Genomic DNA, 13,064 nt, shown 5'->3' with positions numbered 1-13,064 from the left:
AATAATTTACATTGCATTCTGCCCTGGTTTTATGAGCATCTACTTCATTGCAGTCTTTATATAATTTTTATGGTGTCCTTATGTCTCAGTGAGGAAGTAGTAGCAACCCATTAAACAAGTGAGAAAATAAGAAACAATGATCTTTAAAATAGTGACCTTTACAAGTTTACCTCTTGCCTAAACCAGTTTGCTTAGTCATCAGTGGATGTGCTGGAATTACAAGAAAAAATGTAAAAGCTTTTTATTTTTGTGTTATCTCTATCTCTCTCTTTTTTTTTAAGTAGGCACCACACCCAATGTGGAGCCCAACGTGGGACTTGAACTCCCGACCCTGAGATACAGACTGAGCTGAGATCAAGAGTCGGATGCTTAACTGACTGAGCCACCCAGGTGCCCCTATTTTGTGCTCTCTCTAACAGATATTTCTTGCATGTATACACCAGATAATTTCCCCCTTATCCCTATAAAGCTGCTAGAACTTGTTGAAGCAAAAGACCTTTTCTCACATGAATCCCTCAATACGCTTTTCTTCTTTTCCTTTATAGCAAAAACAAAAGAAAAAAGCCTTTTCCAAAGACAATCTGATATGATTCTAGAATACTGAGTTGTTCTAGAAACCATTGCATCATATTTCTATCATCTTTACTCAGTCGATGAAGTAGTTGAGCAACAGTTCTCCTTCTTTGATAGGATGCCAACAGTTAACAAAGATCTTAAACCATGTTGGGTACCATCGTGAAGGAGCTAGAGGAGAGCTAAATACTTCCATGGGTTCTAAGTATGTCTTCCATTTTGAGCACGTTTCATTTCTGTAGGGCCTTCAGTCATCAAAGGTAAATATATCTATTTTTGTATGCATATATATATATATTTAAAAGATACTGAAAAATTTTAAAATTCGTATATTGACATTCTGATTAATAATCAGTGTTTTCTGCTTCCTAACAGTCATTGTTCACAGTTGGACTCAGGGTGAAGAAAAATAATCAAAGTACTAACAAAATTCTATTCTAGTATGTCTTTTTTAAGGATGAAATTTCTTTTTTAATGGAAAAGGTTTTTTCCTGGTCTTGAAAAATCTAACTCTATAGGCAAACCACTGTGATTGTGGCATATTCTTATAGTTAAATGTTTTTAATTAGCTGTCAAGTTAAATTTGTTTTAATTGTTCTAAATACACAGAATGTCCCTGGCTGCTTATTGTGTCATCTGTTGCAGAAGAATAAGAACCTTAACTCCTCTGCCCAAAAGTACCACATACTGGAGAGATATCAGTGAGTACAGTTTAAACAGTATTTCTTAAAGAAACATTGCTAGAATTGTGGCTGAGTTTTCCAGGTGGTCCACAAAAACTTTCTTTATCTATGATAAATCTCAGATTTGTTTCTGTCTTTTCTATATCATTGGTGCACCCCAAATTTGTAGACCCAGAGCCATGGGAATCTCTTGGGAATCTTTTTCCTCCCCCGTTTCCTGTCAGATTCAGACTCCTTTCAAACTCAAGTATCAATATGTTCTCGTTCGTTATTAAGTTTCTGCAAAACAGGGTGCCAGGCACAAGTATTAAGTTCTGGGAATCAGCAGTGGGCAAGGATGTTGTGCTTGCCCTATGGGAGTTTAGGATCTAGGGCTGGTCTACTGTCTTTATTTACCTTATTTATTACTAATCTTTATTTGTAAAAGAGAAGATAGGCCTAGATTATCTTTCATTCATTTGGCAAATTATTTATTTACTATCTACTATGTGCCAGGTACTATTCTAGGCCCTGAGGATACAATGTGGATTAAGACCAAGTCCCTGTTTTCATGGAGCTTCTGTTGTTAAGATAGATCTTTTTTTAAGGATAGATCCTTTTTATGTAGAAAATTCTGTGATTTTTATTTTAAATATAAAAAGAGGGGTTGGGACAGAGAAGGGAGCTTATCTTCTCTCATCATTCCTAAAGAACAAAGAGTAGTGAATTTACTTTAGAATTTACTTTAGAAATTAGAAATTTAGAATTTAGAAAATTTAGAAAAATCTGTGATTTTTATTTTAAATATAAAAAGAGGGGTTGGGACAGAGAAGGGAGCTTTTCTTCTCTCATCATTCCTAAAGAACAAAGAGTAGTGAATTTACTTTAGAATTTACTTTAGAAATTAGAAATTTAGAATTTAGAAAATTTAGAAAAATCTGTGATTTTTATTTTAAATATAAAAAGAGGGGTTGGGACAGAGAAGGGAGCTTTTCTTCTCTCATCATTCCTAAAGAACAAAGAGTAGTGAATTTACTTTAGAATTTACTTTAGAAATTAGAAATTTAGAATTTAGAAAATTTAGAAAAATCTGTGATTTTTATTTTAAATATAAAAAGAGGGGTTGGGACAGAGAAGGGAGCTTTTCTTCTCTCATCATTCCTAAAGAACAAAGAGTAGTGAATTTACTTTAGAATTTACTTTAGAAATTAGAAATTTAGAATTTAGAAAATTTAGAAAAATCTGTGATTTTTATTTTAAATATAAAAAGAGGGGTTGGGACAGAGAAGGGAGCTTTTCTTCTCTCATCATTCCTAAAGAACAAAGAGTAGTGAATTTACTTTAGGATGGGAGAAAGGCTGTGAGACTGTACTCTGTTCCCAGGACCCAGAGAAAAAGAAAGATAGCAGGTGGTACCAGTAGTGAAGGAAACAAGCTGTTCCCGGGGCCCACAGGGTTGGGCGGGGGGCTCGGGGGTGGGGAGGGCAGGAAGCCATCTTAGAATGAAAAACATCGTAGAGGAGTCCCACAGTCAGGAAGCTCTGTCACAACTTCTGATCTCATCGTTGCAGACCTCCTAGAACTGTCCCCTTCCCAGTTCTGGAACCACTACTAAGGTCTTGGACTTTGGGAGGAATGTCCATCTCCCTTGCCTGATGTCTAGAGAAGTTGGTCGAGGAGAGTTCTTTATCTCTCCGTGGGGAGAATGAATGTGTTCTCAGTAGCCTAAGTTGAAACTTTGACAACAGGCTACCTCTACACATCTAACAAATTAAAGTTTATGTAGGTTTTGCAGGCAGGTAGCAGTACCTGACGATTATGGGTAATGTATCTGTAAAGGTTGTGTTCAGTGCATGTAATAAAAACTTGACTGCAGTTGCTTAAGTTAGTAAAGTTTTCATTTTTCTTATATAACAGGGAGTCAAGATAGAGACAGTTCAGAGCAGGAACATGGTTTAGTAATCCTCCTGTCTTCCTGTTCCATTATCTTTATTGTCCTCACAGTCACAAGATGGTTGCTGAATCTCTTAGCAAGAAGGCAGAAAGGCCAAGAATCATCTTATGAAGCTTTGTCTTTTTATTTGGGGAGGGATCTCTACTTACAGACTTCCGTCTGTATCCGACGGGCTACAACTATGTTGCATGGCCAGCCCTAGCTGCAAGAGTCAGGAATTTGAATATTTCCAGATAGTAATTAGGTTGTGTTAGTAAGGATTAAGGGGCTTATGTGTATCAAATAGGTAGCTAGATGTGTCTTCCCCAGGAGATTTTTTTTATATTAAAAAAAAAGTTTTCCAAGTTCCAAACAAAAAATTTTATAAGTAAACTTGTAGGATGTAACCAGTATTTTTAATGGGGCTATATACATATGGCACTTAAGCATCAACTATACTGTAATTACTTTGGGGAAAGTCATTTTGTGTCCCTGCTTCACAAACATAATCCCCGCAGTATCATCCTAGTAGTGTTAGAGAGAATTCTCCCCGTTCCCTTATTTAATTGGTTGAGAACTGGAAGGAGTCAGATGGCACTTTAGCTTCAAGGCTGTCGCATTCAGTGGAAGCTCTGTAGGCCTGGCAGCCTTACTGGTGCAGTAGCGCTGGCGTCTCTGCTGATTTGCTGGAGATGATGGGATAAGAGCTACAAGAAGGGGAGAATAGTAGGAAGTGAGAATGAGTATGGAATACGGAGTATATTTTTGTACCCAGTGCTTATTGGTTCGTTTGTCTACACTGGCGATAGGAAGCCTTGTGTTGGTAGTAATTGATCATAATCATGGGAAAATATCAGTAAGTTCTTATCCAATTATATAATATAGGTAGAGACACTGTTGCCTATTTCCTGTCACATTTTAAAAATGAAACTCATCACATTTGCTTTTTTCCTTTCTTTTTGAAGGAAATTTAATAAAGTTTACTGGATCACTTATTTTAGGGTAAGTGTCAACTATGAAATATTAATTGGCTTCTTTATACTACTATTTGAAATCCCAATGGAAGTGATTTACGGTAGCATGGGGTGGCAGATAGGTATAGATTTTGGAATTTGGTGGATTAATCAGTGGTTTTTCCATTCAGTGTTGTCTCAATCCAGTTACTTAACTATCTGAGAAGTGTTTTATCTTAGGTCCAGGGGTACAATGGGGATGGTACCCACCAGGTACCATTGCTCTGAGGAAAGCCCTTGACCCATACAGAGCAGGCGCTCACTAATTAGCTTTCACGTATCTAAAATCACATCTTGTGTTGGGTTCTAAAGTGGGTCAGAAAGGTAAAAAATGACTGTAGCCAAAATTATTTTTGAAAACCCCTTAAACCACCATAGAGCACTCATGAAAGGGGATTGAGGCTGACTGAGAAAACCAGCAGCTTGACATCTTCCCTTCCATGCTCTTCAGAGGCGTGTGCTCAGTGAATGGAGTGACCTTCTTCCCTTTCTTTGGAATGGGGGTATATACGTTAATATGTGTCTANTAATATATGTCTAATACTGTTCTACTGTATTTGTTAATACTCTTTTTCACTATTATACATATGACATCATATGTATATACACACATATGTATGTATGTATATATGTGTATATACATATATAACTCTTAGATGCTGAAATGATAAAGGAGATGCATTTGGCATTTTATTCAAATACATACATTTCTCCATGACACTAATGTAAGACAAAAGGTAGTTAGATGACTTTTCCCTTTGAATCATTCCAGGGAAAAGATATAGTCACGTCTATTTGTCTGTTTCACAGTTATATTCAGGAATATAGTGAAAATTAATCACATAATTTCTAGTGAAGAATTTTATCTTTCATGGAAAGCACAGTAGAAGTATTGAATGCATTTGCTCTTTCTGGGTGCTCAGTTCTCGGAGAGGGGAGGATTCTTTGGAGCCTTCTATTTCTCTGGTGCTGGCTAGTGTCTGTCCCTTCTATCTTATCTGCTTTAACTTTGGGGTGTAAATCAAAGGTGAGGAGAATGCTTAGTATAACTGATGTAACTAAGTCCTGAATCCAGACGGGGCAGCCTTTGTGTCTGGATTTAGGGAGTGTGTAGGTCAGTCTGATCAGGAAAAAAACCCTTCGTTTTGAGAACATAACAACGTTGTATTTTACATCTAAAAATTGACTTTAGACGTAGCTCTGAGGAGAGGAGAAATATGCTGGTGATGATGGGAGTACAAATTGGCTAAACTTTTTAGAAAACAGTTTGGTAGTATCGAATAAAGTTGAATAGTATGTATACTGTCAGAAAGTCTGTAATTCTCCTTCTTAGATGAGTATCCTAGAGGAACATATACATGTGTGTACCGTGTAGATGTATAAGGTGTGTAACAGGATTGTTTGTAATAGGCTCAAACTAGAAATTACCTGAATACCCATCTGTGGTAGAATGGGTAAGTTGTGGTATATCCATGCAACCGCTGAGTCACATAGCATATGAAAATACCAGTGTATGAACTGATACATGCGGCATGAACGAATCTCACAAACGAGGCTGAGCAAGAGAATGCATACCGTGTGATTCCATCGCGGTGAAGTCCATAGACAGAACTAAGCTCGGTGGTGTAAGGATGCATGTATAGATGGCAGACTGTCAAGAGAGACAAGGACATTATTGTAATAAAAATCAAAATAATAATTAGCTATAGAGAGGAGAGAGGGTCAGGATCAGGAAGGGACACACTGTGGGGTCTGGGGTACTGTTAACGTTCTGTTTTTTGCCTGGATGTTGTTGTTGTTATTCGTTAAACGGAAATGTGTGCACGCATTTATACGTGTGTATATAAATAAAGCATATGTTATATGCGTACATTTTATTATATTATGTGTGTGTATATATTATGTTTCCCCGTAAGAAGAATGAAAGATTCCGTGACAAAAGGCTTCATAAAAAAGACTGGCTCAGTCAACAGGGTATATGTTGAGGAAATTTTTGTTCATTATGGAATGCAAATTGATAGTGTATATAAAACTTTTCGTTCAGAAAACATTTTATTTCACTCAGTGTTTACTAAGTACTTATTTTTCCCATCCTTTTTTTTGGGAAATTTTGCCCTTTAACCTTTTCTCACCTCTTGTAGGAAATATTAACTCTCGATCCATAGGCTCGAGAGCTCTGCCTTCGTATGGGTTGAGCCATTGAATTTATGTGATATTCAGTAATCTGATGAGCTCCATAACCAATATAATTCTGTTATTCTGTCATGTACAAAAAAAATAGTAGCTCTTGTGTTACCTTTAGATCATGTATTTATGATGAATTTTTTGTTTCTTTTTAAGCGGTTCTTTATTTCTTACATATGAAGTTCTGGCCCTGAAGAAATCTTTGACGTTAGATACTCAAGTAGTAGAAAAAGAAAAAATGAAGTCATATATATATGTGCACACGGTTTCTTTAGATAAAAGAGAAAATTATGGTAAGTTTATGGTAAAGTAATCCCATGTCTGTGAAAAATGAAAGCTAGTTATTAAATTGAGTATTTAAAACACAGTTAACAAGGCAGGTTCAGCTCATGCTAAAAGTCAACAAACCCTGTGAGAACCAAGTTCTTAAGTAATTGAAGACCAAATTTTGGACTACCATATTTAATTCAGGTTTGCAACTCTCCTGTAACTAAGTGAAGGGAAGACTAGCTGGCTATTTTTGTCTCAACTTGGAATTCCACACCTTAGTGATATGATTTTGTCACTTCGCTCAGATATATTTTTGCTTCAAGGGATTTATTCACGCAAACTAAAATCATGACATGGATTCATAAATCTGAATACCAACTTATTAACAGAGGGAGAAAAATCTGTCACAGAGACCGGAAAACCTGTCTTTACTAGTCAGAACATTCCTCTTCTCTATTTAGGTCACAGGGAAACCTAGTTAGTAACCAGACAGTTGCTTGATGAGCATGAACTTTTAGAGCAGAGGCGTATCTTTTCGTCAAGGTATGGGTAGCCTGGTGAGTCACTACCCTTGACTTACAGCTGCCTGTTCCTACACTGTTGGCCAGAGTGACCTTGCCTGTTACAACATGACGTTCTCTGAGTGGGGCAGGCTCTACTCTTCCCTTTCTACAGCTGTATGAATCCCCATCTGTCCTGTTTGTATTTATTGTCTCGCCTGGTGTGTTACAATTTCAATTACACAGATAATTTTTATAGTTTACGATTTATCCATATAGCAAAGCTTCATCTCCATAGTAAGGCATCTCCAAATTTCAGTTTGAGAAGGGCTGTTGTTCAGGGACATTCTGAATGTAGCTGATCCTGTGTTGCATATGAGGATTTTGTTAGCTTTAGTTAGATGGTATTTTTGTGTTTGTTTAGTTTTTTAATTTTTTCCTGATTTGGTGAGCAATCTTATTTTGGGATCTAGAGCTCTGTGTTCACATAATGGTTTTAGTTGTTTTGATAGTGACACTAAAAGAAAAAATGCTATTTTATGTTTTTTGAAAAAATTTAGAGTTCATATGTTTTTCTTTAAAGAAGTGGAGCATAGCGTTGAGAATATATACTTGGTTTTATCTAAATTTATAATCATCTTAGGAATCACCTACCAGGCAAGAAAAGAGCTTCACAAAGCATTAAGAAAAGTATTGGCAACATCAGCTAAAATACTGCGGGGCCCATTTGCTGGTAAGTATCACATATTTAACTTGGAGTCTTTATCAGTGATCTGAAAGTCATTTGATGATCAACTTGAGATCTTTTTTCCCCATTTCTTATACTGACATTTATTATAGCTATGGAAAATCGAGTGATATTATTCCTTGGGCTATATTTAATTTTAAGGGTGATTTTAATTTTGATGCCTTGGACAGTTTTCTTCCTTCCACTTTGTGGATGTATTGTTGTTAGATAGTTGTAAATAAATATTGAAACTAAATATACCCTTTTTTCATGGTGAATGTTTTAAAATTTAAAATTTGTTAGAAAATCACTCCCGTGCTTTCTCATAATGAAAATATTGCATCAATGATGTGGATTTAACAATCAAACAAATCTACAGTGTAGAGCTAGCTATGAAAGAGCTTACACGATCTCTTCAAAAAGTTGCCATCGTGAAAAAGAAAGATGAGAAAATTTTCAAGAATTAAAAAATACTAAAGAGACTTAATCAAATCCTGCTTTTAAAGAACAGCTCTGAAGGTATTTTTTGAACACTTGGAGAAATTTGAATATGGAGTTAGATTGGATTTTAGATGGTTGTAGAAGATTTTTGTTCGTGTTCGTGGGTGTTATAATGGCATTGTGTGTATGTAGGAGAATGCAGGCTTATTCTTAGGAGATGCAGGTTGACTAAGAAAGGGTCAAATGTTACATCTGCAACTTCCTTTCATGTGGTTTAGAAAAAAACACATATCCAGGGGCGCCTGGCTGGCTCAGATGCTTAAGCGTCTGCCTTCGGCTCAGGCCATGATCTCCAGGTCCTGAGATCGAGTCCCACATCAGGCTCCCAGCTCAGTGGCGAGTCTGCTTCTCCCTCTGCCTCCCCCCTGCTTGTGCTCTGTCTCTCTCTCAGATAAATAAATAAAACCTTCAAAAAAAAATACATAGCCATATAGATTAAGCAAATATGGAAAAATAATAAAATTTATTAAATATAGTTGTAAACAGGGGCGCCTGGGTGGCTCAGTCGTTATGCGTCTGCCTTCGGCTCAGGGCATGATCCCAGCGTTATGGGATCAAGCCCCACATCAGGCTCCTCCACTGGGAGCCTGCTTCTCCCTCTCGCACTCCCCCTGCTTGTGTTCCCTCTCTCGCTGTGTCTCTCTCTGTCAAATAAGTAAAAAAATCTTGAAAAAAATATATAGTTGTAAACATATGAATGTTGATGTATTATTCTTTTAATTCTTCCACATGATCGATATTTTTCATAGTGAAAAGTTTTTTAGGGGAAAGGAGCAACCAAAAAAAAGACCCTGTTGTGAAAGCAACATAGTATATAAAATAAAAGCACATGATAACATACATAATAAATATTAACAAAATAATATGACAGAACTAAGAACAAATCTATCAGTCATTACCAATACCTGGAAATGGATTTCAGTCTCTTATTGTAGATTTCAAGTACTTATAAATTACCATCTTAAATAAGTGGGAGGATAACGTGTTGTTTTAACTGTGCACACTGCTTATGTTGTCTTGTTCTTTTTTTCTTTTCGCAAAGACGCCTTTAGTACAGTTGATGTAGAGGATCACGAATGTGCTGTGTGGCTGCTCCTGAGGAAGAGCCGGTCGGGGCACAGAGCAGCACGACTGCAGGCCGTGCAGGAGATGTCGGAGACCCATCACTGGCAGGGTAATGCGGCCCTCGGAGCACCTGCCGTTCCGCCGGCTCGCTCCTGACTGCTGATAGCAAGGGGGGAGAGGAGATGTCAGGAAAGGAAAATAGTTCAGGAAATCTGAATATTAAAATTTTAAAAAAGAAACTCTACTGATAGAGAATGTAGAAAACTGCTGGCCTGGTAGCCAGATGTGTTTGATAAGAACGGGCTCAAACCTGAGGAAGATGTATTTGTGTAACTTTCTACCAGAACGAAGTTTTACTTATGAGAGAAACTCTTGGTGCTGATAGTGATAGCCTAATACCGTATTTGCATTTTCTTTTGGTTCCTGTTTAACGAAATACATTTTTAATTGCTTGCTGCACCATACAGTTAAACTTGTTCTCACTTTGACAATTTACTTGGCTCTAATACTGAGTCAAATGTACCTGATTTGTGTGTGTTTATTGTTTTTAAAGGAAGATTTAAAACATTTAATTGTATTTAAAAATTGCAAGTTCTACAGTAACAGTACATAAGCAAGAGTTCAGATCTACTGTGATTATAGTACAAGGACTGAAGTATACTTTATCAGTAAGTAGAGTCAACTTATAAAAAGGGAGAAAGAAAGAAGAATATTTTCAGAGAAAAGTATCAGAATAAGATCTCTGCCTCCATACAAGTTGATTGGTGGCTATAATTATAATAACTTATTATATATATATAGTTATATAACTTATAAGCTTGCTCACTGTGAGTGAAGACTTAGAATAAAAATCTTTTTTTTTAAATTTTTTTTATTTTATTTATTTTTTTGAGATAGAGACAGCCAGCGAGAGAGGGAACACAAGCAGGGGGAGTAGGAGAGGAAGAAGCAGGCTCACAGCAGAAGAGCCCGATGTGGGGCTCGATCCCAGAACGCCGGGATCACGCCCTGAGCTGAAGGCAGACGCCTAACCGCTGTGCCACCCAGGCGCCCCTAGAATAAAAATCTCTTAAAAAATCTACCTTCCAGGGGCGCCTGGGTGGTTCAGTCAGTTAAGCGTCTGCCTTCAGCTCAGGGCATGATCTCAGGGTCCTGGGATTGAGCCCTGCCTAGGGCTCCCTGCTCCGCGGGGAATCTGCTTCTCCCTCTCTCTCTCTGCCCCTCCCCCCACCGCTTCTGCACACACACACCCTGTCTCTCAAAATAAATAAATAAAATCTTGGAAAAAAAAAAAAATCTACCTTCCAGGACTCCATTTCAGACTTAGTATATCAGAAAAATCAGAGTTGGAGCCCAGGCATGTAGATTTTGGGAAAGTTCCCTACTTGATCTTAAAGAACTCACCCAGGTTATGAACTGCCATTATTAAAAATAATGTCTGCTTCGGTGGTTGTAATTTTATTTTTGATACATAGCTTAGTCCATTTGGGCTGCTATAACAGAATACTGCAGACTGGGTGGCTTATAAACAATAGAAATTTATTTCTTGCAGTTCTGTAGGCTGGGAAATCCAAGATCATAGTGCCGGCAGACTTAATGTCTGGTGAGGACCTACTTCCTGGTTCATAGATGACCAGCTTTTCACTGTGTGTCCTTGTGTGGCAGAGGGGACAAGGGATCTCTCTGGGTCTTGTTTGTAAGGACAATAATCCCAGTCACGGGGTTTCCAAAGTTTCCCATCTCCAGATACCATGATATCAGGAATTCGGTTTCAACATATGAATCTGGGGGGGTGGGCACAGTCATTCAGAGCAATACATAAAGGCTGGACTGGTTAAATCATGAAGGCTAAAACAAAGTACCACCATCTGGAACCTCAGATTATTCACAGACATCATGGGAAGCAAAGCACCACCTGGTACCAGGGACAGTAGATCTCAGTGCAACCTCAGGTTTTTTAAGTAGTGATCAAAACAATTTTTAAACACTAGAATTATTACAAAGAAAAGGAGAAGTTAAATTGGTTCTGACCTATCAATTTTCACATTTGAAGTTCAGTTCTTCAAATAGGTTGGTGAGACCATGATGTACCTGCATATATGTCGAGGAGAATTATGAGATCAGGCGTGGAAATGGATATCTGGTTTACCGGTATTGTAAAGGCAGTTGTAATTATGAAAAGAGACTTGGGAAATTTTGAATCACAAACTTGTAGTTTAAAAATTAAATTGTCCGTTTAATTCTTGAAACAGCTATAAGCTAATTTGGGTGCTAACAACATACTTTTACAATAGATTACCAGTATAGGATAATTGCTCAAGCCTGTGATCTGAGAACTCTCATTGGTTTGGCACGAAGCAAAGAGAGTGATCTTCGCTTTTTTCTTCCACCACCTCCTTTGCCATCTTTAAAAGAAGTAAGTAAATACAATAGTCCAGTGAGTGTAAAGTATATTAATACATCATCTTCACTGTGGGTACAAAGTAACCATTCAAAAAGCAGTCTGTTGGCTACTTTTCACAAGCAGGTAGACTAGATGTAAACCTGAAATTGTAGTTTCTATACAAAGATTTCTTGATTTATCAGGAGATGTTGTTTCTCTTGTGTTATTTTCCCCTTTTGGTCATTGGGAGTCTCTGTACAGCAGAGGGTAACTTCACAGCCAGTCAACATTGGTGAATTGGCCCCTAGTTCTAGTACTGCTGTAGATGAGTTTTTGTCAGCTCTCCTGACATTTTGGGCCAGATAATTCTTTGGTGTGGAAGGTTGTTCTGCACATTGTAGGATATCTAGCAGCATCCCTGGTGCACTCACTGGATGCCAGTAGCAGTCCCCTCAGTTGTAACAACCAAAACTATCTCCAGATACTGCCGAGTGTTTCTTGGGGTGCAAAAAGCCCCGGGAGAACCACTACGTGTGGATATTAATATATCCTTCTGCATAGGTTTTTACTAACCACTACACGTAGATATTAATGTGTTACTCCACGTAGATGTTAATCACCAACCACTGATAGGTATTAGGGTGTGCTTTTGAGCACCTTTCCGAGGCGCTCCTAGAAAATGAAAATCTGAAAACTTGGAATCAATTATTGAAAAATAGAAAAATGAATATGCTAGATGGAAGTTATTAGAGAAGATCAGATAGTAATGAGTTCTGGATTTATAGAAGCAAGATTTCATTAGAGTATAACAATCCATTTTGAGTCAAAGCCCTAAACTTTGCAATAGGGCTTTCAGACTGAGGTACGGAACTCAACAGTAAGTGCCTCTCTATGTATTTCAGTGGGCAACAGTTTTCAAGACTAAAAACACTGGTTTATCTTTGCTTTTTTGTTTTGGCCTTGATTCTTTGGGTACTTTTGTTGTACTCAGTTGTTGAGCTTAATTATGAAGAATTTATTTCCTTTTTATTACAGGATTCTTCCATTGAAGAGGAGCTCAGACAGTTGCTGGCTTCTTTACCTCAAACGGAGCTAGATGAGTGTATCCAGTATTTTACATCTTTGGCTCTGAGTGAAAGCAGTCAAAGTCTAGCTGCTCAGAAGGTTAGCTCATTTATTCATTCAGTAAATATTTTGGAGTCCCCGCCCACCCTTTCTAGGATACTGTGCCAGGGGCTAGCATGTGGAACCCT

At 37.6% G+C, this 13,064-nt stretch overlaps 1 protein-coding gene across 3 annotated transcripts in view; it reads left to right on the top strand.

Moving 5' to 3' along the window:
• Window positions 1-329: 329 nt before the first annotated feature.
• The window catches only part of SERAC1 (serine active site containing 1), a 45,773-nt gene continuing 33,038 nt past the window's right edge, over window positions 330-13,064 (top strand). Inside the window, exons 1-9 of one of the 3 annotated variants that reach the window (XM_019795111.2) lie at window positions 330-390; window positions 691-833; window positions 1,183-1,274; window positions 4,134-4,170; window positions 6,522-6,658; window positions 7,779-7,868; window positions 9,406-9,537; window positions 11,723-11,844; window positions 12,847-12,975. In XM_019795111.2, the coding sequence (XP_019650670.1) occupies window positions 781-833; window positions 1,183-1,274; window positions 4,134-4,170; window positions 6,522-6,658; window positions 7,779-7,868; window positions 9,406-9,537; window positions 11,723-11,844; window positions 12,847-12,975 (792 nt within the window). In that variant the 5' untranslated portion in view covers window positions 330-390; window positions 691-780. Of the gene's footprint in view, window positions 391-545; window positions 834-1,182; window positions 1,275-4,133; window positions 4,171-6,521; window positions 6,659-7,778; window positions 7,869-9,405; window positions 9,538-11,722; window positions 11,845-12,846; window positions 12,976-13,064 lie in introns of all 3 variants that reach the window. The other 2 variants (XM_034669385.1, XM_011219567.3) reach the window with 2 other exon arrangements.

This window comes from Ailuropoda melanoleuca, chromosome 10, assembly GCF_002007445.2.
Source record: "Ailuropoda melanoleuca isolate Jingjing chromosome 10, ASM200744v2, whole genome shotgun sequence".
Classification (NCBI taxonomy): Eukaryota; Metazoa; Chordata; class Mammalia; order Carnivora; family Ursidae; genus Ailuropoda; species Ailuropoda melanoleuca.
The sequence above is the reverse complement of the archived record's forward strand: the minus strand, read 5'-3'. Positions and strand labels throughout refer to the sequence as shown.